Source organism: Pholcus phalangioides, unplaced genomic scaffold (genome assembly GCF_987345545.1).
Source record: "Pholcus phalangioides strain wild (caught in Gottingen) unplaced genomic scaffold, Ppha-v1.0 ptg000024l_1, whole genome shotgun sequence".
Taxonomy (NCBI): Eukaryota; Metazoa; Arthropoda; class Arachnida; order Araneae; family Pholcidae; genus Pholcus; species Pholcus phalangioides.
The window spans coordinates 28,862,452-28,888,850 of NW_028301616.1; the positions used below are offsets into that span (position 1 = coordinate 28,862,452).

The 26,399-nt window shown below is 36.8% G+C and overlaps 2 protein-coding genes across 2 annotated transcripts in view; one reads left to right on the top strand and one right to left on the bottom strand.

Moving 5' to 3' along the window:
• LOC149069161 (band 7 protein AGAP004871-like) overlaps positions 1 to 1,604 on the bottom strand; it is an 88,279-nt gene extending 86,675 nt beyond the window's left edge. Inside the window, exon 1 of the mRNA XM_089251022.1 lies at positions 1,246 to 1,604. Within this exon, the coding sequence (XP_089107148.1) occupies positions 1,246 to 1,270 (25 nt within the window). The 5' untranslated portion in view covers positions 1,271 to 1,604. The remainder of the gene's footprint in view (positions 1 to 1,245) is intronic.
• A 5,654-nt stretch (positions 1,605 to 7,258) lies between these two features.
• On the top strand, positions 7,259 to 26,166 carry LOC149069162 (uncharacterized). Its single transcript, XM_089250627.1, has 3 exons — positions 7,259 to 7,519; positions 11,527 to 11,899; positions 20,998 to 26,166. The coding sequence occupies exon 3, from the start codon at positions 21,110 to 21,112 to the stop codon at positions 24,014 to 24,016; it is 2,907 nt and encodes a 968-aa protein (XP_089106753.1). The 5' UTR covers positions 7,259 to 7,519; positions 11,527 to 11,899; positions 20,998 to 21,109; the 3' UTR covers positions 24,017 to 26,166.
• Positions 26,167 to 26,399: the final 233 nt, after the last annotated feature.

Here is a 26,399-nt window from a genome sequence, read left to right on the forward strand (position 1 = left end):
AGTGTTCGTCAAAATGAGATTTTCGCTATAACGGTATTCGTTAAAACGGGATAATAACGTTAAGTTTTGACGGCTTCAGTTAGAACCCCCATTTTTACGGCCTCTCCCCCCCCCCCTCTTTTGTGGACGAAATTTTTTGTCCTGTCGGAATCCACAGAATAGGCATCGTACATGCGAGGCCCCAACGTATCTATAAGGTCAGAGTTTGTTTTGTGTTCAAGAGAAGTGCTGCCATCTTTTTCCGTAAAGGAAGTGAGAGAGGCAATGCCTGAATTCTCGTGTGTTTTTGTGAGTATAGTGTTCAGAAGGTGTGCCTGAATCCATATCGGTGTTCACGGATGCGCTTTTTTCGGTGAAATTTTCCCGGCTGAAAAACACGCGCGACCAATGACCGTTAAATTCGGAGACTTTGGCTTCTCTCTGCTGTTTATGTAGAGACTTCTTCCGAATGAGGAAACGGCTTGCATTCGCACCTAGAACTTTGATCATAGGGGTCATTCAAGTATTACGTCAGCATCGGGGGGGGGGATTTCGGAATTGCTGTCTTTTGATGACAAGGGGGAGGGGGGTTCGAAGGTTGCTTACGTCATCAACCACCACTTTTTGAAGATATGAAATATTCTAAGCTGCTGACGAAATTTTGCTGATGGGGGGGGGGGGTCAAAAATAGCTGAAAATCTGCTTACGTAATACTTGAATGGCCCCCATACCTGGATAACAGATTTCTCGAAGTGTAGAGCTTTGACAGCTTTCACGCCATGGCTCCAAACCCGTAATTCTTGCCAAACAATCAATCTCACGTCTCTCTGATGTTTCATTAATCTCCATATTTCTCCGTAAACGTCTTCATCAGCAGCATATATCACGTAATAACATTACTTATGTACAATTGGTCCATGTCTCTAATCCATTTCCGTCTTTACAAATGCGCTTTTTCTGACGAAATTATTTCGAGTAAAAAGAAATCAATGGAAAACACATGCGTGCTCAGAGACCATTACATTGACAAAAAACGAACCAAAACAATACTACGCGTGTTTCTGTGACTCGTGCAATAGACTGGGCATCGTGTCTCGCATACAAATGCACCCAACAAGAATGCTTTCAGTACACCAACGGCATGAAGATTCCATTGAACTCCAGTTAGTGGATGAATTTACAATTGAGATTATAAAGACGACATGAAAGATCTCTAACTCTATAGCTCTAATTTATATTAACGATGACAGAAATTGTTGTACGTACCTTCTTGTACACTGTCCAGGTCCATTTTTGTTTCAATTATCTCTTCTCTTCTCTTATGTATGTGTAACTGATAACACAATAAAGCAAAATTCTATATCGCTTGGATCTTCTATTAATCTGAATAGATTTCGCTGACACTCGATCTACATTCCTTTCATCTTTATATATCGACTTGTCTCTCTCTCGCTGTCTCTTTCTTTCAGCTTATAGCTGCGGACTTTCTCGGATATCAGGTTTCGGACCCCTCTTTATTCACGCTGGTGTGATGACTGACTGTGCTGTCCAATGTGTCCGAATGGAGGGAAGAGGTGCCTCCGCACTTTTGCCATTCCTTGGCGCTTGCTGTCTGTCTGTCGAGTAAGCAAGCAAGCAAGCATCCGACCCGCGCATTCGATCGATATATTCGGGAGGAATATCTGTCCTTGTGCTCTCCTTCTCTCTTTCTATCTCTCCGTGTTTCTCTTTTGTACTCTACTGTGTACTGAAAATGTGTGTATTCCTTTCTCTTTATCTATTTTATTTCTTCATTTTTCCTGGGGCTCAAGTTTCCTCTCCCTGATCAAGTTTCTTTTGTTTTGTTTCTTTGGGTCTTTGACGTGCAACGGCATTGTTTGTTCCACGCCACCGTTATCTGGATTTGTGTTAATGTTATAATCTTTTATTCGGATGCGTAAATGTGAAAAAAGAATTAGTGCTATTGTAAGAGAAATATGAAACACAATGTGAGAACTTTCTTTCTTTCTTTTTTTTTTTCCTTTTTTCAATTTAGAACGAAAATGTCTAATTAAGCTCGTGTCAACCATCCCAGCCGTTTTCCCATTCGAAAAAAGTCCTCTCCGCAGAAAGCTGGCAGACCTTCAACACGATACATACATAATACAAAAATTCAAGCATCTGCCATTTTACTTCGAAACATGGAAGGCAGATAGCGGCACCTGCAGAACACGAAACACTCATGACGCTGACACTGCGGTGGCTCACCAAAGACTGTGGCCAACAGTCGTCAAGTGTGGGGACTCGCGAGAGGATGTTTTGTGACTCGACAGTCCGGAGCATAATGCTGATTCATTAAGCTGTGTTGTCTATGATACAATAAAAGGTGATTGTTACAACACCATAAGTACGTCAGGGCCACGCATATACATGCTGATTTTTGGTTTTCCCTCTAGTGGACTACACAAATCTTGCCGCCCTTCTCTTCCATTCTAGTCTATAATTATCTTGACCACTCCTTCATCGAATTTTCCGCCATAGGCTATAGTCCACTTGCCCCCCCCCCCCCACCTTTCAAAAACTTGCTTCTGTCTCTTGAATCATTCCTTTGATCGCATGCTTGCGCAATTTTTCTTTTTTTTTTTTTGGTCGCTCACTGATCTGTGTGTCCCTCCTTCTCTAGATCACTCTGCACACTGTACACTTTTTTTTATCACTCACATGCTTGAACACGTTCTAAATCTCTCTTTTGACTGCTCACTGACCTGGTCCCTTGTTCTCTGGGTAACTTTTTTGGTCAATCTTATACTCACGAAACCTCTATCTCACTGTTTTTGTCGCTTACAGACCTGGTCCCTTACTCTGTAGGTCACCCTTTTGATTATTCTCATACTTTTATACGCTTTCAGTCACTCTTTTGGTCATTCACTGGCCTGGTCCCTTGCTTTTTAGGTTACTGTTTTGGTCACTCACATGCTTTTACACTTTTTTGATAACTCACTGATCTCGTCTCTTGCTCTTTAGGGCACTCTTTTGATCACTCTCATACTTGCAAACTCTCCAGGTCACTCAGTGACCCTGTCCCTCACCTGACCTAGGCAGAGGTGGATCTATGGTTTTACTACCAATGGGCTACAAAAATTTCGCCGCCCTTCTCCTATTCCATTAATTTTCTTAACTAATCATTCCTGAAATTTGCCACCCCTCCGAATTTTCCACCCTGAGCTACAGCCTACTAAGCCCCGTATGAATGCCTCTCTGCGCATGTATCCACTCACACACACACACACACACACACACACATTCCGACGTGTACCAATTCGTTGGAAATTCCGCAGAGGAATAAAGTGTGCATATGAAAAGGTGCAGGAACCTGGGGTCTGAGACTGTCCCCTTCCCACCGAAGACCGGACAATGTGCGAAAAATGGCTCTGTCATATAAAATACGGGATGTCAGTGTATTCCCCCCCCCCTTTTTACGCAATAAGTCCCTCCTCCCATGCAAACGCATCACCCTGAATATATTACATTACAATTATATCGTTGAAAAGAGTGAAGTGTTCATTTATGTGTGAGTGTCGTAAAATCCCATGAGATTTTTTTTTTAATGAAAAGGTGTCAATCCTATTTTATAACCTCTTTACGATCACCGACGTAATATTACGTCCAGGCACCTGTGGAATAAATTCAAACATGTTCTCTGTGTTTTCTTTCCTCTTTCTTCACCATCGTGAAGCTTTATAGTAAAGTAACCCTGTTATATACGGAATTTGGTGGGTTTTTTTCTTTCCCTTCTTTCTTTCTATATTCTTGTTAATGATTTTTGCTATACACACACATATATTACATATACTGTATCTTTCTACTATGTACACGTAAGAGCGAAAGAAAACAGGTAGGGTGAGAATGAAAAGAGGACTAAAATAAACTCTTTATCTATACCTTATCTATTATACTTTTTCCTTTAATACATTTTTTCCTTTCCCCTCCCCCCTTTTTTTTCTACCTTTTGGTCAGGTTAGGACAAGGTTACCTCCCCTCCTTCTCCTAAGGGGCCGTTCAAGTATTACGTAAGCAAATTTTTAGCCATTTTTGACCCCCCCCCCCCCCGTTAGCAAAATTTCGTCATCAGCTCTGCCCCTCTGAATCCTAACTCATATTTTCATAAAGGGTGGTTGATGACGTAAGAATTATCCAACCCCCCCCCCCTCCCCCCTTGTCATCAAAAGTCAGCAAATCGGGAAACCCCCCCCCCCAATCGATGATGACGTAATAATACTTGAACGGCCCCTAACCAGATCATAGCCCACCGCTTTGTCCCAATGAATAATTTTAGCAGGTGGTCGAAGAAGACTTGGGCAAGCTGGAAGCTGTGCATGTACTATGTGTTGTGAACCCGACGTGAAGTCTGTTTCCGTGTAATGGTTGTTATGTGTAGCGCTGCCATCCACCGTCAATTTTTCCTTCTATGCGTGAAGTGTAATTACTGAATAATTGTATCGTTGTAGGCTTGCTGCTCTCTGTGGCGACACATTTCAACGGGGAGATCAGATCGTACATTCACGCCTCGAAGTTGGGAAGACTACAGAAAACCAACTTCAGCCGACCCCCACCGTTGCTTCCATATTTATCGCCGATTGGAGTGGTTAAATTATTGCTCTTAAATTTTCTGAGAAGACGCACACCTGTTAAAATGTTAAAAACGTTACAAAATCCATTTCAGCATAGCCACTGTAAGAGAAGGGGTGCAGGTGAAAAAGAATCGTGGATCGTTTCGGTGAACTGAATTGTAGGGCAAATTATGGGTTCCAATTTCCCAAATCTATTCATTTATTTTATTAAGATTTACGTGAAAGTATGAAAAAGGTGAAGTGCAGCCACTTGGTGCAAGAGTATAGTATATATTATAAATTTATTTACTACTAATAATTTTATACATTTTTTTCCCCCATTGAATTTCCGCAAGAGCGTCATTTCATGTCCCGAAACGTTGGGTCTGGTCAACGCACCTCCTATAACTACAGCTATAGATGGCATTGCTCTGGTGCGGTCGCACTTGTCACTTATTTCCAAAGGGCAGCTTAGCGTTTTCATAAGTATTATCAATAAATACATTTATAACCCCCTTAATGATCGAGGACGAGATATCTCGTTCAAACGCAAATGGAACAAATTCATCCCAGCGTTATTTTTACCTCTTTTCTCCTCACCGCGAAACATGGCTCCCACATCCTGGAGCAGGACCCCTGAGCTAGGACCTTTAACGAGGCCCCATGCCAGCCTTTTCACGGGGCCCACTCTATAGTTAATTTATAGAGGCGGAAAAAAGTAATGACAACCATCCGGGACCAGGGCTGGAGCCCTGCCAACCCCACCCTTGTGGGGGCCATGCCGCGAAACTTCATTGTAAACCAATGAATAGAAATTGCTTTTTCCGCTCAACGTTCTCTCTGTACTCCTGTTTTGTGCTCCCCCTCCCCACACATGGGTGCATATATAGGTGACAGTACGCACGGCATTTTACTAACGACCCGTTGATCCTAGAGGTATGCTTCTAATTATAAAAAGTACCCAAATTACGTGTAGAACTCGAGTACATCATTCATGTTGCAAGGCCATTGTATAGTTATTTAAAAAAATTATACAGACACCCTGTGCCCAAAAGCCCAATTAGAAAGTTGTTGGCCTGTCTCTCCTGACACCAAAAAAAAAAAAATGCAATATTCACTGAGGTATTCGAATTCGGAAAACAGGAAAAGTTGAGAAAAAACAGCATTAAATAATAACCGCGAAAAATAAGTTAGCAAAGCACACTCCGTTGTACAATAATTTCTCGCGGATTCTTTCTTTTGTTTCGTAGCATACCGTATCACCCAAGCATTATAGCTGGCATGCCGTAAAACTCGAGGGACACCAGGTTTTTTGGATGTTTGGGTCTGGTCCGTTTTGGGCATGCCGTGAAAAGCGAGGTTTTACAAGGATCACAGTAAGTATTTAGCCAATTCATGGGGATCTTCAGAATGAAGATATTTAATAATTTTCCAGAATTCAGACTCGAATTATCCGTCATTCTGGTCTCCTCACTGTTTCTTGGCATGCCGGCTAATGTGAGGTGATACGGTAAGTTTTCTAAGTTTTTAATTCGAATGAAGTTTAGTTTTTCTTTAAATTCTGGTTTGCATTTTTTTATAATGATTGACCATGGCCCCACCCACATCCTGTAGCAGGAATCATAGCCTGGGAGTTCTGGCGGACCAATGGACGGAGATACGGGGGGGGGGCAATGAAGGCATTGCCACCCCCCCCCCCCCACCGTCAATGACGGAGCCGATTGATCTAATGTATATGCATATATATGAATTGCCATCATCATCATCATGCCCCCCCCTAGCCTTTCATGTCTATCTCCACCTATGGGTGGACCCCCACGCGAGACATTTCACGGGCCTCTTTATAGTAAATTTATATCATGAAAAAACAGTAATAAAAAAAAATTATAATCGTTCCGGGGATCCGAGCTGGAGCCCTGTCAGCCCCACCCCTTGGGGGGGGGGGGCACACGGATGGCATATTTTGGTATAGTTTTAGCAATGTCCCATTACATCACCTCATATTAGGGTGACCATATTTCCTCGAGAGAAATACGGGAAATTGGGATTCCAAATACGGGAAAATACGGGACATCGATAATTATCGCCAAAAATGACGCCATATCCGAGCAAAGTTGCCAAATATTGTTGAAATTACGGAAAAATCATAATGGCGGGAAATGAAGCATTACTGCAAATTACAGTGGATTAAAATTAATTCCACGAAAAACAACACGTTCTTCAAGACAAATGTGGGGATTAATATTCTCATTTATAGTTGTAATCATCACAATATAATTTATGAGTTGAAAAATAATTTCAATCTTTCACTTCAATAAAGAATAAAAATTCAAGTAGACTTCGTGCGAAATACGGGAAAAACCGGGACACTTTTGCCAAAAAGTCGGGACGGTCAAAAATACAACAAATACCGGGACTGTCCCGGGAAATACGGGACATATGGTCACCCTACCTCATATTCATTTCCTAAAAAAATATGGTCACAAATTTCTCCCCTTCAATGGCGTACTAGGTACTATCGTTCACTGCAAGATTATTTCGGGAAAAAAAACATTATCATTCCAAATCATACGAAATAATAAGAGAAAATAATATTTTTCAATCTGATAATTTTATGTTTCAATATAAATTTGTGATGTTTTTAATTTAATTTTTTTTTTTGCCGTTGCCAACTCACGAAAAAGCAAAAGTACTCAAAACAGACTTTTTTCGCGCCATGTGATATTCGCTCAACGTTTGTTGTCGTCTGATCGTTGGTGATATATTTTCATACTCTTCACGGTCATAGTTTTTTTATTAATTTAAAGTATAAGATTTTTTTTTATTACTGTCAATTTTAGCAGACGACACACAACTTTTTGTTCGGTACAGTTTACTCCGTCATAATTAGTTTCATCTGATACGCTTGACTACGAATGTGGCTGATTGGTACGCAGAACTTCGTGTGTGGGGTACGTATCGCTTGTTAGTTAATGTTTCATGTTTTACATAAACATTCTTTTCTGTCTTCATGTTAACCATGTGCAGTCATGTTGAGCATAACCATTTATGTATGCTTATATTAATGTGCAATAATGTATGCTTTCGTTATCGTTTTTCATGACGTAAATCAATAAACCTGTGAAATTCGTTGCTACCACAATAATGTTGAAAATCATATTATACTTGGTAGGCATGATAGAAATGCATACAGTCGAATCCCGTTTTAACGAATACCGTTAGTGCGAAAATCTCGTTTTAACGAGCACTTTTTCATCCTCAAATAAGTTTACATAGGAACAATGCTAGGTAACCTGGAATTCCTTTATAACGAAATTCCGTTTTAACGAAGTGATTTCTCCGGTCTCTTGGCTTTCGTTATAACGGGATTCGACTGTATTTACTTCTAACATCGTTTTAGAAAATGCCCCTCTAAAATGTGTTTTTACACAGTCCTCCAGGGTACCCTGACGCCATTAACGTTGGCAATCAAGTTGCAGTAGACTTTCTGTAATCTGTTGTGTGTGCTAGTCCCAGGGTCAAAACCAGATGTTTGGTCAGCTGAGGTAAGCATGCATTCTGGTGGCCCCTCGTGATATTGAAGGTGAGGAGAGGTACTATTTAACTGTGCGTGCACCTCATACAGATTGCTCTACAGAATTTCTAGCGAATTGGTACATGCCGGAATCTCCGTGTTATGAACCTAATGTAAAGCTTGTTTCTGTGTAATGCTACCATAAATTTTTTCTAGCTATGAGTGAAGTGTAATGATTGAATAATTGCATGTAGTAGGTCTGGGAACAGCTGTTCAATTTACACAATTTTGTAAATAAATTTACCTGCGAATCAGACTTTCATTCTTCACATTTCCATCGAGGTGTGTCCATTAACTGTGGCTCACATTATCCTAGCTGACTAAAGTCCCACTAGCACCAGTCAATCAATTTTCAGTTAATTCGCAATAGTCGAATCCTGTTATAACAAACTCTAACACACCGGAAAAATCACTTCACTATAACAAAATTTCGATGTAAAGGAATCCCAGGTATTTGCATTACTCCTATGTAAACTTATCTGGGAGATTAGAAAAGTGTTAGTTAAAATGGGATTCAACTGTAGGTCTATATGGTTTACCTTCTTGTCACCAAGTTTCTGACTATTACAAAATTATGATACATCACCAAACCACCATCATCCCCCCCCCCAGTGCATTTTTAAATGATACTTTTACATCTCATTAAACTATGATTTTTTTGTGGTTCCTAACTTCGAGGCGCAAATTCACGCCGGCCTCTTATTAAAAAGTCTCGCCACAGACCTACGGAACAGGTGCTGTATAATCCAAGGATTGGCACTATTTGGAGACTTTTTTCAGCGCCATGCACGTCCGACAGCCCGAATGAAAGTCGCCAAGGTGAAATAGATGCTATGGTTGATGAGAAAAAAAATCGACAGCATTTAAAACATAAACAAAAGCAGAAACCAACAATATAATAAATAATAGTATAAATATTCTTGGTTTATAAAAGTAAAACTTGGACTCTCTTTCAAAAAATAAGTTGATCAGGGCATAAGTTTCTGGGTAACCGGACTGTTTAAAATAATAATCTAAAATAATGATATTTCTTTACAACACTAAAGGCGGAAGGGCAATACCAAACAAAAATTTATCAACAAAAAAGAAGAAATGTGTGGGGGGAAATACAACCTGGTAATCTGGAATAATCCTATTGAGACAACAATGCTGTATAAACGAAATGGCGCTACTGAACAAAGGGGAAAAATTTTATCCATTTGAATCAGCCGTGCTTCGAGTGCCATCTATGGATGGTTCTAGAACATCTGTAATGGAAGCTTCTAGAAGCAAAAGGGAAGAAACTGCAACCCACCTCCATTACAACGGTGTTGGCAACTTGTAGCACCCTTGGCGATCTGGATTATACTGCACCTGTCCTGGTGTAGGCTTACATGATTAGTTGACCTTGGTCTATCCACGAGCCTTATCGAGATGTTTAATAAAGGTTCTATTCTGCAGATTGTACATTTGCTTTTCTTGTTCCGAAGTCAAATGAGAGATTTAATTTTATTCCCCTGCTGTTCTTTCTTTCTATCTTTCAAAACAGCCTCTATCCCATACTGGCTGTCCTCAGACAAGCTGAATCTTAACTAATACTGCTGTTGCTAACCTTGATTCAGCAATATACTTTCTTACTCTATATATTGATAACTCCTGCAAACACTCGTTTTGACTGCCAGCTATGAACCACAATGCAGAAAGTTTTGCATTGCTCTGCAGAAAGCTCCCGGCTGACTGACTAGGAAATGTTCAGAGGTAAAAATTGTCATAGATGTTTTCTACATTTTTCTTTAAATGCTTGCAGATTATTCTGCAACGTATGTCTCAGATTTCGCATATTCTGTTTTGGGGGCTATGAATACAATAAAATGTACTGTATTCTCTAATGTGTATAAGGAATCCCCCGTCTTGATTTTTTGGGCTTAAAATTTAAGAAAAAAATTGAAAAGATATGTATTTAATACTATCCATGTATAAGAAACCCCCTCCTATTATTAGGACCCAATTTTTGGCCAAAAGGAGCTCCTTATACATGTTAAAATACGGTAGGTACAAATGTGCAACATTAACATAATTAAAACAATTTTCTGTCTCATAATAAATATGTATGACCTGTTTTCAAGCAAGGAACATAAGACAAAATTATGATTATGACTGCCATTGTATCGCCTAATCACGAATGATATTGATTATCTGTGAGTGTTTCAGTTTTGATGTTCTATTTTTTGTCCCCTAGTAGATATTGCAAAATATATATAATCAATTCTCAGCGAGATGATTCAGTACAGACAATTTAGTACCCCAATGATTCATCACAGACAATGTAGTACCCCAATGATTCATCACAGACAATGTAGTACCCCAATGATTCATAACGGACAATTTAGTGTTATCACATGTCCAGTTATTCAAAAATAATAACATGTAAATGAAAAAATAATTGTGCTTATGGCGTTAAGTGTAGACAAGTGGATTGCAAGTTCGACAGATAGTGATTTTGCATTGAATATTTGGAAAATTAGCTGCATTACCATTCGTACCAGCCAGAGACATAATTGCAAATTTTGTAGATTTGCTAGATAGCGAGTACTACAGAGATAATGAAGAAGATTTAGATGATATAGTAAATTTCGAAGGCACCTGGATTGGAAGGCCAACATGAAGAAATTTTAGTAGAACAGATCCAAAATTTGCTATAGAACTATGGAAACGGTTTGACACCACTGTTGACGGCTTAGCAAAAAACCAATAGGCCTAATAATATTGAGGGCTGGCATAATTGTTCAGTAGCACCATAAAAATCATCCCAATTATTAGAAATTCATAACAGCTCTGCAAAAAGAGGAGAAGCTAACATGAAATAAATTGGAGCAGTGTATCTTTGGTCAAGAAAAATCTCAGCATCGTAAAAGAGCTGGGGAGACAGAAAAAAAGAGTTTTCGAAACAGTTCAAAATTGCGAAAATCAAACATCAGATGAATTTCTATGAGGAATAGTGCATCATTTTCAGCTACAAGCATCCCAAAGCAGAATGTTTTGCATTGTTCTGCAGTGAGTAGGGGCCTACTCAACTGAACAAAAATGCTCTGCAGTAAAGATTCCCGTAAGAGCATTTACTATACAGAGGAGTTTTTTCAAACTTTGAGAAAGTTTTTTAATTTAATCTTTTTTAAAATAATTTTAGAGCATTTTGAAAGTATTCCAGTTCCAAAGTCTGGAAAAAGTACAAAGGGATTTATTATTTATTTATTTACAAAACACAATTATTGCCCTGAATTGCCTCACGCTGAATCGTCGATGCTGAACTGTCGCATGAGCATATAAACTTGCCAAACAACATTCTTAAGCAATGTTATTGTATTGATTGATTTCCTTATGTATCAATGGTTTTCTTTATTTTAGATTGTTCATTGAAATAATGAGTAATCAGCAGCTGTATGATTCAGATAATGCAGAAGAAATCCATGCTACAGATAGAGGGAACCTAAGTAAATCCTCTTCAAGCAATAAGAATCGGGCCTTGTCTCATCAAGAAGCTCTGACTCTTATAGAGAACGAAATTCAAGACGTTGTAAAGACTGATCCGCTGCTGCATTATGTGCCACAAAATGTTACTCTGGATGAGCTGAATTCTCTCTTGGCATTAGAGCATGGTCGTGCAATGACAGTTGTCGTTCATAGAGCTGATGGAAATTCCTATTCCGTAGTCGTGGAGCAAAAAGCAACTGTCTTGGATTTGAAGAAAGCTATTCAGCGACATGTAACCTTGAAAATGGTAAGCTTTCTACTTAAGTTTATTATTCCATCTGTCAACAATGTGTAAGTAAGTAAGACTTTATCAACACAAAAGTTATCTTTTTGAAAATTTTCTGGCATCTATCAAAACCATGGGTTCCAATCAGGGTTGGTCTGATTTTGATCAAGCAAACAAAAAAAAAAGAACCAAAAACTACACCTAAAACTGCACTCAATTGCAAATTGTGCTTTCTAATAATGTTATTGAATTGTCATGCTCTATCTAAAGAGAAGTAAATTAATAAATCTATGTATTCAATGCTATTTAGATTATAAGGGTTAGAGAAAAACCTGCCAAAAATTACACCTTGAAACTGTGCTTGCTTGCAAACATTATGCTTTCTAATGGTGTTATTGCATTATCATGCTCTATCTAAAGAGAAATACATTAGTAAATTCATGTATTTAATGTAATTTTGATTGTAAGGTTCAGAGAGGAAAAGCCCATTGTATGAACCCACTAGCTATAATACCCAGCGCTGCCTGGGTTTTCTTCAATGAGGCTTTTTTGATCACATGATATCTCCCTCTTTCTTTGAGTGACATACAAACTGTGTCTAAGTTGACCAATGCGGTGCCTTCCTGTGCTACTCAGGAAAGAAAGAAAAATCTAGATTCAAAGAAACTTAAAAATGGATATACAGGGTGTTTCAAAAAGAATCGTCCAATTTTAAAAAATCATAACTATTTAGCTTTTAATCCATTTTGATCAAATAATATAGTGGTAAAAAAAGGGAAATCTTGAGTTTCACACAGTTGCCAACGGGTAGCGCTAACGCTCTTCCTGTCAAGATTGGCTTTTCCCACAGTTAGACACCAATTTGGATGCAGAGTCTAAGCTAGATAAAAAATTCCTTTCGCAAAAAAGCAAAAATGTATAGAAAAGCTTTAGCAAAATGCTGCAATGCTAATGTTATGATCGATGGTTGGATGTCTACTCGTTCCGTACCTCCTGTATGCATTTTTGCGAAAGTGGCTACCACTTTCGCACCACTTTCGCATTCTAAGATTTTCTTTCGCATTTTGCACAAAATGTGATTGTAGCTTAAACTGTTTGGATGACTTCATTTTCCAGCAGGATGGGGCACCACTGCACTGGAGCTTGGACATTCCAGAATGTTTGAACAATCGTATTCCTAAATGATGGATTGGCCGTACTGGATCTGACGATTCAGTTAAACATTACTGAAATCCAAGATCGACGGACCTCACAGTGTGTGATTTCTTCTTGGGGGTTTATAAAAGACTGTTTATGTGCCTCTCCCTCCAGCTACATTAGCTGAACTGAAGATATGCATAACAGAAGCAGTGGATGCAAACATTCTCACAAAAGTTTGGAACAAATTTGACTACTGTATATATAAACATATGGCGTGCATCCCAAGTTGGACATATTGAGCACCTTTAATTTGGTTTGTAAAATACTTTATGATTAGCCATGTAATATAAAATTAATTTTAAGTGTCCATGTTCAAAATATTTTTCATAATATACGCATTTCAAATCGGGTGATTTTGAAACACCCTGTATTTTTGTTCTTTTTTTTAAGGACGCTAGGTATTTAGATTTCCTTCTCCCCCCCCCCCCCTGAACTTCAAGTTATCCATCTGTTTCTGCTTCCAAAAATGCTTAATTAAAGCTGTGGAATTTCTATGTACTTCGCGGTCCCATAATTAATTTTAAAACATCCTAAACTATATGAATTTATGCAGTTGAATATTAAAAGACAATATGGAGACAAATTAATTTAATTAATTAAGACGGATTAATTTTCATGCTTGAGACGATATAAATAAAAAGTTGCAATCAATGTTATTGCATGGATATCCAACTCAAAAATAGGTCTGGCTAATTCATATTCAATTTTCTGGGCTTCGTATATATCTGTAAGCGAACTCTCAATATTTCAAAAATCGAGAATTCAATACAATTTTTTAAATTATTGATGTGACAGAAAACCCACTAAATTTCCTCATTTCTACAGTAAAATCGGCAATTTTTACACTGATTTCCAATGAAGATCATCCTTTGCCTGACCCTCAAAGTGATGCTGATGATGTTCTGACATCTGTTCAAAAAGCATCATTACTGGGAGGATTGAAAATGTGGCAAACCATTATAAAGGCATAAACTATTATACACATGGGGCCTACTAGCAGCATTGAAGAAGTGACAAACCATTCTAAAGGCATATACAGATCTGAAACGCATTGCTAGGGAACCACGGTAACTAAAATAAACATTCCAAAGGTGATTTTTCAGGCCCAGAAACCATTGTTGTCCGACAGTTTTTTGCCCATTTCAGGCATTTGCCCTGCTTTGACGAACTTTCAAAGTAGACTATCATTCAAGTCTGGTCCCATTTGGTATATATGTAAGATTTGTGGTGATGATTGATCTAAAATTGTAGATTTGTGTAGAAAACACATACACACACAAAATCAATTATGTATATAGATTTATCATAAGTTGCAAAACAATTTTGTCCGTCCGTTCCCAGAATTTTCTGTAATGAGCTACCACTGACTGATGTAATAATTACAAAAATGTCATATTACTAAGTCTATTGTACTTGTGTAAGCTACAGCATATGTAACTTGCTTTCCTCATGCTCCAGTATCATAAATCCAAAAAAAAAAACCCCGGGTTTTTGCCAACCCTGCTCTCAATATAACGATAATCCCTCTACAACAGACATCTTTAACCCATTGTGCTCCAGTGAGCACCATTGGAGCACAATGGGTTAAAGATGTCTGTTGTAGAGGGATTATAATAAGAGGGATTGTGCTCACTGGAGTACCCGATGAATTGCTAAATGCTCATGTCAGATTTCATGCCTGCGAGCACTTGATCAACGTTCCAATTAAACACTTTGTACAAATTGCATTCAGAGATTAAAATCATCCTAATTGTATGAGTACTGTTGTTTTGATGATAGGTATAGCAGCGTTAGAATTGAAAAATAAAAGTCACTTGTCCCATGGACAACAAGAGCATCTACTAGTCCACATACACCATGAGTGGTCTGCTAAACGAAAAATCTCTTCTGAATAATTCATTTTCCTAAATATATTTTCTATTAGAAGAGTGATATATCGCCAAGGGATGCAAAAAGCCATAAAAAACAATTAGAACAGTAGTCAAACCTTATGAAGTCGCCACTGTTGATTCTGTAGCTTTACCGATAAACAAGTGTGGAGGTTTAAAGAGACAATCCTTTTTAAATTACATTTTCAGAAAACATTTTGCCAAGGTTCAAACAGCAACATTGATTACAAATTAATTAAGGGGGTCATTCAAGTATTACGTCAGCATTGGGGAGGTTTCAGATTTGCTGACTTTTGATGACAAGGGGGGTGGGGTTGAAGGTTGCTTACGTCATCAACCACCCTTTTTGAAGATATGAAATATTCTAAGCTGCTGACGAAATTTTGCTGATGGGGGGGGGGGGGGGTAAAAAATGGCTGAAAATCTGCTTACGTAGTACTTGAATGGCCCCTAAAACAATATCTTCACATAAATGCACATGGTTTTTTTTAGCATATTCAGCAAAAAATAAGCCATTTCGCAGTCGTCTGATTGTTTGTTCACTGGTCTCGTACCAGTGGCCCACCAACGATTTTGAACGCTGGGTATAGGCAGTGCTTGCAACTCTAAAAAGATTGAAGATGAAGATTGCTGTACAACAGTACTTTTTTTTAGTCTGCGAAAAACAGTTACCTTAAGTTAATATTATATTAAGTTTGAGTTCGAAAGTACTTAATTAATCAGGCGATTGATTGATTAACCAGTTAGAAATTGTAATGGATTTCCAGCCCTGACAAAGCAGTGAAAAAACTCCAATATATCAGCATCTGTCAACCTTTTTACCCTTGCAGAACCCTTAAAATAAGCCCCCCTAGTATTGAGCCCCCCCCCCCCTGATGCCTCCGGCGTCCAAACCCCCCCCCCCCATTCCTCCAATGGAGCTAACTACTCGTCACATCTTCTTTAATTATAAAGCAAAATACTCCTCAGGCACTGCAAATGGCTGCGAAATAGTTCAATACGTGATGCATCGCAATAGGCAAAGCAGGGTTGGTAAAAAAACCGGTTTTTTTGAAAAAAACCAAAAAACCGGGTTTTTTTGGTTTAAACCAGGTTTTTTTGGTTTAAACCGGTTTTTTTGTTTTAAATAGTATTAACATTAAAAACATTGAAATTTCTGAAAAATCATTCAAAGTTCCAATAATTAACTAAAATAAAATGTTTATTAATGTAATTAACACTATTCCCAAGCTAATTAATCAATAAATATTTATTACATTTTAACAAAAACAAACTTTTGCAATTTAATTATTTTTTGCTTAACTCAATGGATTACTGTGTGTTTGAAAATTCTTTTAATATTATTAATCATATAATATATAAAGGTTTTTCTCCAGTTACTTTCAGTATACTTAATTACGAAGCTATTTTGCAAAAAGTAATAAAAATTAGGTGAATATAATGTATTCAATGAAGCATAAATAATGCAGATTAATTAGCAATGATTTATGATATACAGGGTGATTATAACTAAGGTTCTGATTTCAAAACACTGTAAAAAAAAAGATTGTCAGAATGACTTGAAAATTGACATGAATATTCCTCAAAAAATTCAGTTTTATTTGATAAAGGGGAAAAAATACTTAAAAATGTAAAATTAATGACATCATCCAACATGTGGGAAATTTGCTCGCAGAATGGAAACGATAGCCAGTCATGGCAAAATTATAACTTAATTATAGCATTGCACGAGTCCATAATTCATGGAAACATCACAAAAAACGAAGTAATTGAACAAATAACTACAACTTACTTAAGAAATGTTAAATATGTTGTCCACCGCGTGTTCTGGCTATGAGGTTGAAAGCACAAAAATTCTTGTTCCACAACAGAATTGGAGTATGCCATGGTCATAATGTGGATGTGCTTGCAATTCAGCTTTATTAAACCAAATGTTCCCCCCCCCCCCCACCCCGTTAATATTCCTGAGGAACTTCTAACACATAGGGAATGTGCTGGAGATTGCAATTCACCAAAGTTTATAACATTTTGAGGTACCCCCACAGCCAGAAGTTGCAAGGGTTAAGGTGCATCCTGTCAAAATGGGTCTTCAGCAGTTGCTTTGCTGGTATTGCAATGTGCATCTTGATAGAAGTTCTATCCACACACTGATGCTGTGGAAGTGCCGAAATGATGTGGTTGCACAAAATAGATTATACTGCTGGCCAAGTACAGCATCATCTACTTGCACATTTTGCACTTTTTTCTTTTGCGAAAGAAACTTCCATTGCTTCAGGAGTATCCATGCAAATTTTCAAGTCATTCTGATCAGTACTCATTGTATAGTTTTGGAATCAAAACTTGAATTATAATCCCCCTGTATATAGCTGATTATTTTTCATAAATCTGTTACTACTATACAGTAGAACCTTGATTAACTGGGCTTAACAGTGTGTGTGTGAAAGTATAAAAAAAACAACTATATTGAATATTAAGACTGTGAGATATACAGTAGGAGATGTGCTACTTCTTATGGGAAAGAAAATGAAAATGTATGTGAGGTAATGTAACTACTAGTACACTGGTCTTTGTCCTTTATTGGATTATAGGACCACCTGCCCCTAGCATAATGGTGTCACTACTGTAGCTGCTTCTTAGTGAACGGAAAAAGAAACCCTGTGAGATAATACACCACTACATTTAGATGTGTGATGCAATCCTTATTCATGAATTTGTTAAAGATAGAGCATCAGAATGTAGCCAAAGGTTAGAAAATGTAAGAATGAGAAATTTTGGCTTTTATATGTATATAACTTTAAATGACTAAGATACTTCATATGAAAAATATATATATTCTGGAAACTTTTATGAGACTTTTTGAAAAAAACCACTTATAAAATCTTATGTCATTTAAAGATATACCATCAGAATGTATCCCAAGGATATAAAAAGTGGTAAAAATTAAACATTTTGGCTAATAATGAACCAATATGATATTTTTCAAGAAAAAAAATGATATTTAGACAACTTTTATTTGATTTTTTTAAAAAAACCACTTGGTTTAAACCATGAGGCAAAGTACCATAATATGTACCACAATGCACCGTAAGCACTGCATTACAATAAGCAATACAGTGCAATATGCAATGCACCACAGTACGCAATGTATCGCATTGAACAAAACACAATAATACGCAATACAACCTAATATGCAATAAGCACTCATTAAAATAAGCAATACAGCACGCGATGCACTACAATACGCAATGCTGTAATGCACCACCACCATTTGCAGTGCACCACAATAAGCACTCATTAAAATAAGCAATACAGCATGCAATGCACTACAATACATGATGCATAACAACACGCAATGCACCATATTGCAGTGCAATACAATAAGACCTACAGCACAATAAGCAGTAGACACAGCATTATAATAAGCAATACGAAACACAATGTACTACATAATGCATACATTATGCAATGCACCACAATACGTAGTGTACCATACAATGCGCATACTGCATTGATGCACAACAATACACAATGCACCACATTCACCATATTGCAGTGCACCACAATAAGCAGTAGGCACAACATTATAATAAGCAATACTGTACGCGATGCACTACAACACGTAATGCATAACAATATGCAATACACACCATAACAAACAATACATCTCAATATGCAATAAAGCACTATACATCACAATAAGCGCCACAATACGACATAACCACTGAAACATAATAAGCAAGCGATGCACAACTATTTGCAGTACACCACAATAAGCAATACAGCCCAATGTGCCACAATAAGCAACACAGCCCAATACGCATTGCGCCGCAATAAACAATACAGCCCAATACTCAATGCGCCGCAATAAGCACTGCATTGCAATGAGAAATACAGTACACGATACACTATAATGCATAACAATTAGCAATGCACCACCATCGGCAATACAGCACAATAATGAGTGCACCAACATATTCAAAGTACCGCAATAAGCAATGCACCACTATATCTAGTGCACCACATACGCAATACACCACAATAAGCAAAACAACTCAATGCGTTATTTACCCACATTGGCAACACATCACAATAACAAGTGCACCACAATACGCAATACACCATAAGCACTGCATTAGAATCGGCAATATGGCACATGATTCACTAGAATACGTAATGCATAACAATGCGCAATTGGCCAATATTTACAGTGCACCACAATACCGCATAAAATGTGATGCATCGCACTAAACAAAGCACCATAATACGCAATGAGCCACAATAATCATCAATTCATAAGCACTACATTACAATGAGCAATACAGCACTCAGTGCACTACAACACGTAAAGCATCACAATCACTAATGTAGTAATGTGTGTAATCAGTAATATTGTACACCACAAATAAGCAATGCAGCATAATATGCTACGCAATGCACCACAATACACATTAAACGCTGCATTACAATGAGCAATACAGCACGCGATGCACTACAATATGCAATGCACCATTATTTTTGCAATGCAGCACAATGCGCAATGAGAAGCAAGTATTTATCCTCGACTCAAAATAAAACCTGTCAATTTCCCCATAAAGAGATCTGTCCAATGCCCCGCCCTGGGTACCCGGACCCTGTGTGTTGGGAGCACTGGCGATGTATACATACCTCTGGGTACATGCACAAAACTTGATCCCTACATATCAAGTGGTTCCCGATGTCCTCAGGAGTTAAATGAAAACTCGACCCAAAATCGTAACTGACTTCTGTAACACAAAAACGTAACCGATTTCCGTCAGTCAAAAACGTAACATAAAATCGTCACTAATTTCGGTTGCTTAGAAACAGGCCCTTTTCGAGTTTGTGATTTTATATTATAGAATAGATATGCAATATGATAATATATATATAATGACAGAGATATACAAGGTGTCATAAAACTCCACGTACAAACTTGAAGGGAGGTAGAGAACATCATTAGGAATCATAACCAAATAGGAAAGCATGGTTGCACTGTATGCGACGTCTCAAGGTCAGCACGTGAGGTTTCGTCATTGTAGACACCAACAGAGTGCGATCGACATGAATCGTGTCACAATCGCGAGTTGGCAATATTCACTTCGTGTATGGCTTAGCTAACGTAAATGGATGTGCTGCTGTACATTTGTATAGGAAAGATTTCCAATGAGGCGCCTATCATATCACCAAATGTTTGCTCGTGTGCATCAGAACCTTCACAGTACTGATGCAGGATATCGGGCGACAACGACCATATCTTTTGGTAATAAAGCACTTTACACTGCTTTCTGTATTGCGTCTTTTGTCTTTTTATCACTTGAGGGTGGCATTTCTGACTGTGTTTTCTTATGTGATTATGATTCCTAACGATGTTCTCTTCCTGCCCTCCAAGTTTGTACGCAGAATTCCAGGATACCTTGTGTAACTGATAATATACTATATGCGAATAAAACCCAGGTGCAAATAAGATGAACCATATGCCTTTTTTCAACTGGGGATAAAAATTATTTACTCAGTTTTTTTTTTTTTTTTTTTTTTTTCATACAAAACTTGCTGCAAAATGCTTTATTAGGCCACTATATTTCACTGGCTCACTTTTGTAACTTATCACAGTTTATTGTTATAAAATATATAAATTTTTTCTTTTAAGAAATATATAAATATGATGAAATATATATATATATATTATGTAAATATTTTTGAAACGTCAAATCATCATTGTGATAGAATCTCCATGCAAGAAAATAAAATATGATTGCTTTGTTAATATCATTTCAATGAAAAATTCAATTTTAGAAATTTCAGTTTTTCCCCCCCCCCTTATTGTGAAGAGTTTTAAGAAAATGTCAACTTTTTTTATGTTTAATAAAAAAAAATTGTTGATTTTTCTTTTTCTATGTTCAAGCTGTAAAGCAACATCGCTTGAGTATCAAACTTATATTTGTAGCATTTTATAATTAAAATTAAGAATTACATGCTTAAAAGCACTTATCTTATTGAAATTGCTCATTTCAGGTCTTTTATTAGATGACATGATACATATTGAAGATTGATGATTTGACGTTTTGAAAAAAAAAAAGAAAATTGGTTCTTTCACAACTGAGCTATCCTGTAGTTTATATCACATATGTTAGAAGGCAAAACCATGGAGAATTCAGCGGACTCAAATATTAATAAATGCCACAAGAAAAAAATAAAACATTCAAAGAAGAAAAAACAAGAGATGTTAGAATTCGATGAAGAAGTAAATGTTCCTATGGTGATGGACCTGATATCTCGTACTGGTTCTGAATCTGAGACCTTCAAGCCAAAAAAAAAGAAACATAAAAAACATAAACATGAAATCGAATCGGAAGTTCCAGAGGAGAATAATCCAACTGACGAAAATATTTTTAATGAGGATTGTGAGTCCCCAAGGAAAAGGAAAAAGAAGCGAAAACACAAAAGTCATGATCAATGTGACTCTGAAGAAGTCTATCTTATGCAAACTCCAGAAGAGGATGGTACTCAAAATTATGAGTTTGCATCACCTGCATTGGATGGTTTGCATGAAGATGCAAATGAAGAAAATGATGAAATTCCCCAACGTTCAAAGGAGTCTAAACGAAAGAAGAAGAAAAAGAAATATGAGGATGAATGTGCTGAAAATCTTTCACAAGATGGCGATCATTATTCCAATGAACCTGTGATCAAGAAAAAGAAGAAACAAAAGAAAAGGAAAGAAAGTTTATGTGAGGATGATGGTTTTGACACTGTGAGTATTGATTACAACCAGAAAAACAGCTTCAGTGCAAATAATATACAAAAAACTGACAGTTTTGTTGAAAATGTATCTCATAAGCAAGATGATTCAGAGAAGAGTGGGTGCAATGATTTGAACCATCATCAAGCTGTTCCTCACAAAAAGAAACATAAACGTAAAAAAAACTCTGAGCATTCAAAATGTGAATCACCCTTAGCTCATTGGAACATTTCGGATACTGTGAGCAATTCTGATAATAATCTAGAAACAAAACAAACTGAAATACCTAATTTTTCAGAAGAAATTACAAAAGCTAAGAAAAATAATGGAAGTCAGAAAAAAAGGCTCGACGAGACCAATCTTCCTAAACCTATGCAAATTAGCCCTCATGAAAATTATGTAGTAGAGGAGAGAGTTTCGCCAACTGAAGAAAGAAGTCAGAAGAAAAAAAAGAAGGAAAAACATAAAAATAAGAGTAAAGATGAGGTTACTGCTCATGTAAATGGATCAGAGACAGTTGAGCATGTCCAGGATGGGGACAATCTTCTTAAACCTATGCAAATCAGTCTTCATGAAAATTATGTAGTAGAGGAGGGAGTTTTGCCAACTGAAGAAAGAAGTTGGAAGAAAAAAAAGAAGAAAAAACATAAAAACAAGAGTAAAGGTGAGGTTACTGCTCGTGCAAATGGATCAGAGACAGTTGAACATGTCGAGGATGGGGACAATCTTCTTAAACCTATGCAAATCAGCCTTCATGAAAATTATGTAGTAGAGGAGAGAGTTTCGCCAACTGAAGAAAGAAGTTGGAAGAAAAAAAAGAAGAAAAACCATAAAAACAAGAGTAAAGATGAGGTTACTGCTCGTGCAAATGGATCAGAGACAGTTGAACATATGGGAAATATATGTGAACCTGCAATGGTCTCAGATGAAATATTTGTAGACAGTGATCAGCTTTTTGGTCCAAAACCACTTCTTTCTAAAAATTCTGTGGACAAAAAATCCTCAAAGCACAAAAAGAAAAAGAAGAAAGATATGGGAAAAAACAAATCTAGTAATCATGATAAGGAGCGTCACAAAAAAAAGAAAAAGAAGCACAAAAAATCAAAATCGGCCGAGTCCAGTTTCAATCACGAAGAAAAAAACGGTCTAAAGACTGATCAAGGAGCTCAGAATGAAGGGATAGAGAATTTGGCTTACCCATGTGCAACCCAACCGGCATCCGATAGAATATTTAGTTGTGATTTGACCACTGGCGATAATCCAGATTATTGGGATATGGTAGAGGAAGTAGTTGATTTTGAAATACCAAGACTTCATTCATTCAACAGTGTGAAGCCACTGAATGCGTATCAAAAAGAACAGCTAAAAGCTGAAGGAGTGAAAATACATACAGGGTCATGGACCAAGGCTGAAAAATTACAGCTTGCTAGGAATTGGCTAAACTTTGCTAAACAGTTCAAAGTAAGCGATGTGTGCTTGCTTTTGGGTATCAATTCCAGAAACAAAAGCTTAGCAAAGGTCAAGCAGTTCATAGCTGCGAAGCAGTTCTATGTACGTCTGGCAGAAGGAATTGACAGACCTTTATACTGTGTTTATAGAAAAGCCAGAGAATTGTTGCATCCCCACAAGTCAAAAGGTAAGCTGACTGCTGAAGAGGTAGACGAGCTTAAGGAGTTGCATTCTGTATGTGGCAATAATTGGACTGAAATATCATCTGAAATGGGCAGAACTTCTGAGCAATGCAACTCTGCATACCGTAACCACAAAGAAGGGCGGAATCAAGGCCCTTGGTCAAAAGAAGAAGAGGAGTTTCTTAGAAAAGCTGTCAAGGAGTTTATTCCATATGCAGATTCTCCTTCAAGGTGCGAGAATGTGCCGTGGGAAAAAGTAGCCGAAACTGTCGCTACACGCAACGGGTTCCAGTGTAGAGAACACTACTTCAATTCGAAAGCTTTCCATAAGGAAAACAAGGACTACATTTTTTGGGGGGATGAAGACTATGCATGTCTTATTTACCTCTTATACACTGATATGGTCAGCGACGAGAGTTTGATTAACTGGAAGTCTTTATATCCTGTTTTTCGACACTGCTTACCTTCATATAAACCTCTCGCCAAGAAATGGTATAACCTGAAAAGAAAGGTTGGGTTATACAAGCTCAAATCTCACGAACAGATTATGTCCCACCTGTATAATGATTATCTTCCAAAAATTCTTGGATTTTTAGGTAATTCATTGGACGATGTTAAAAAGTGGGTAGCAGAGCGGTGTTTTCATGTTGGTGACTCATAGGATATTTTCTGGTTATTGTTACAAATTTTTATTCAAGACTGTCAAATATTTTCCCCTCTTTATTTCTCTCGAGGAAAAAATTGTGCAATTTGTAGATACATATATTTTAATAGAGACATGTTATAAATCAGTGTTTTATTTAGAATGTCAAGGAAGGTATGCAACAGTACAGTGATGGTAACTTGTGAGAGGAAAATTGGCCAAAATCGTTTCACATGGAAAATTTTGACAGTTCATCAAACAAAAGAATAATTTGAAAATTTTTAGTGTTACTTTTAACAATAGATGGCAGCACATTCGTTTTGAATGTTTGTGAGGGGGGGGGGAAATTCATTTTCAAAAGGGGAAATTTTGCTGGACAAGGTTACCATTACTGCAGAAGTGTATAATAGTACTATTCCAGTGTTTGTTTTGTAATGTGTCAAATTTCTATAAATCGAAATTTCAGAAACATCAGTTTCCGGGAGCATTTCAAGTTATTGAAGTTGAACAGTGTACAGATTATTGTTTGATTTTTTTTTTAATTCTAAGAAATGTTTTTCAAACTGGTTTATGCAGTAGTTGCAAAAATTTGAAGTTTTGGCTAATTTTAGGTACAACTATTTTTAATTCCCTTCTTGAGACCCTCTGTTTTTTGTCACTACAGGAGAAAGTTTTTTTGGCGAATGTGATTTCTCACTGGTCCAAGTAACATGGTCTCTAGCATTAATAAATCTTTAAAATATGGTTACCGTAAATTCTAAAAGTTTTATACGTCACAATTATTTTTGCACAAATCCTGCATCTGGTTAGCCCAATTCCCTACTAGTACACTTAACAAGGTGCAGAAGGTGAATGTAACACAACCTGTCCCTATTTTTTAAAACTAAACATCTTGCACATTCTCTATTGTTTTAAGATATTCCAAGGAGATATCGGTCCACTCACCTTAAATTATTGAGTCTACTGTATTAGGTCATAATCTCTGATATATTATAGTCAGTATATTTAAACATCTGGAAAACTCAGGGTATAGTAAATATAGTTTTTTTCATAGTTTTTACATGGGAAGTTTTATAGAATGTTAACCCTTTAAGCTGCATTGATGAGATATTTCACCTTATAAGCTTCTCTATCTGGCATTGACTAGCTCAGATATTTTGTAAAGTTGATTTTCCAATGGAACATTTTTCCTTTACACCCTTCAGTTTGCACCTCCTGAAATTAGTGAATTCTGCTGTGCCGCTTAAAGGGTTAATCAAATTGAAGGTGCTTCAAAAAAACTACTAATACATTTTATTGTAAGCCATTTAAACGGGTGTCAAATTGGTAAATAATAAATGCTTTGATAGAGGTGAGAAATTTTTTTAATGCAGGATTGTGATTATCTAACTTATTTTAAATTGAAAAATTAAAGGAGAGTAAATTATAACATTTAACGTAAAACAGAAGATAGAATTAATTGACAAATCCCAGATTGTCATGGCAACTAAAAAATTGGTATCGGCACTTATAATCAATTTTGATGGTGATTGCTAAATTGGAGTCTCGAGGACACAGCACAAAATTTTTGGAAATTATGTCAATGTGTGTGTACAAAAATAGAAAAGGATCACTAAATCTTGAGAAAGTTAAGAAATATTTATTTCGCTTATACAAAGATAGGCTGGCACAGAGAATTTTTTTGATTTTTATAGTCTTGCATTTTTTTAACACATTTAGATTTCAACAAATGCAACATTTATGGAGTCTAATAATGAGTTAATAAAAGTTTAGAAGTTACACACACTATTGAACTTAGAAATATCAAGCCCAAACCATTGTCCTAACAAACTGGGCCAACTTGTCACCAAATGCCAACACTGTCAATCGATAGCTACTTTTTTCTCTTCTCTGGTTTAATTTGTTTGATTTTAAAATACTTTTTGTATCAGATACTTGAAAATGTTGCTGTTGATAATCAAAGACTTTGCAGCATGTCATGTGAAAAATATATGTGTATATATTTCCTGTAAATAGTAACAATGTGGATAAGTTTTCAGTGTACTTTTTTTTAAAATTTATGCATATTTTTTCCCCTCTTATTTTCATACGAATGTTGCAATAAAAAAATAACTTTGCAATGGATGATTGATGAATAATGTAGAATGTTCTGTACACAGTACATTGATTACCTTGATTAAAATCATTTGATTTTTTTTTTAAAATCATTGATTTAAATCATGAAATTTAAATTTGATTTTTCTTTTATTTAACTTCAATGATATTGAAATAAACTGAACATGGTATACATTTATTGCAATGTGGCGAAACCGAGCAAACTCTGGGCATTTCACTTTTCGTGAATGCTCGTTTTTTTTAGCAAAACCCATTAAATCTGTGAAAGAATAAAAAAGTATAAACT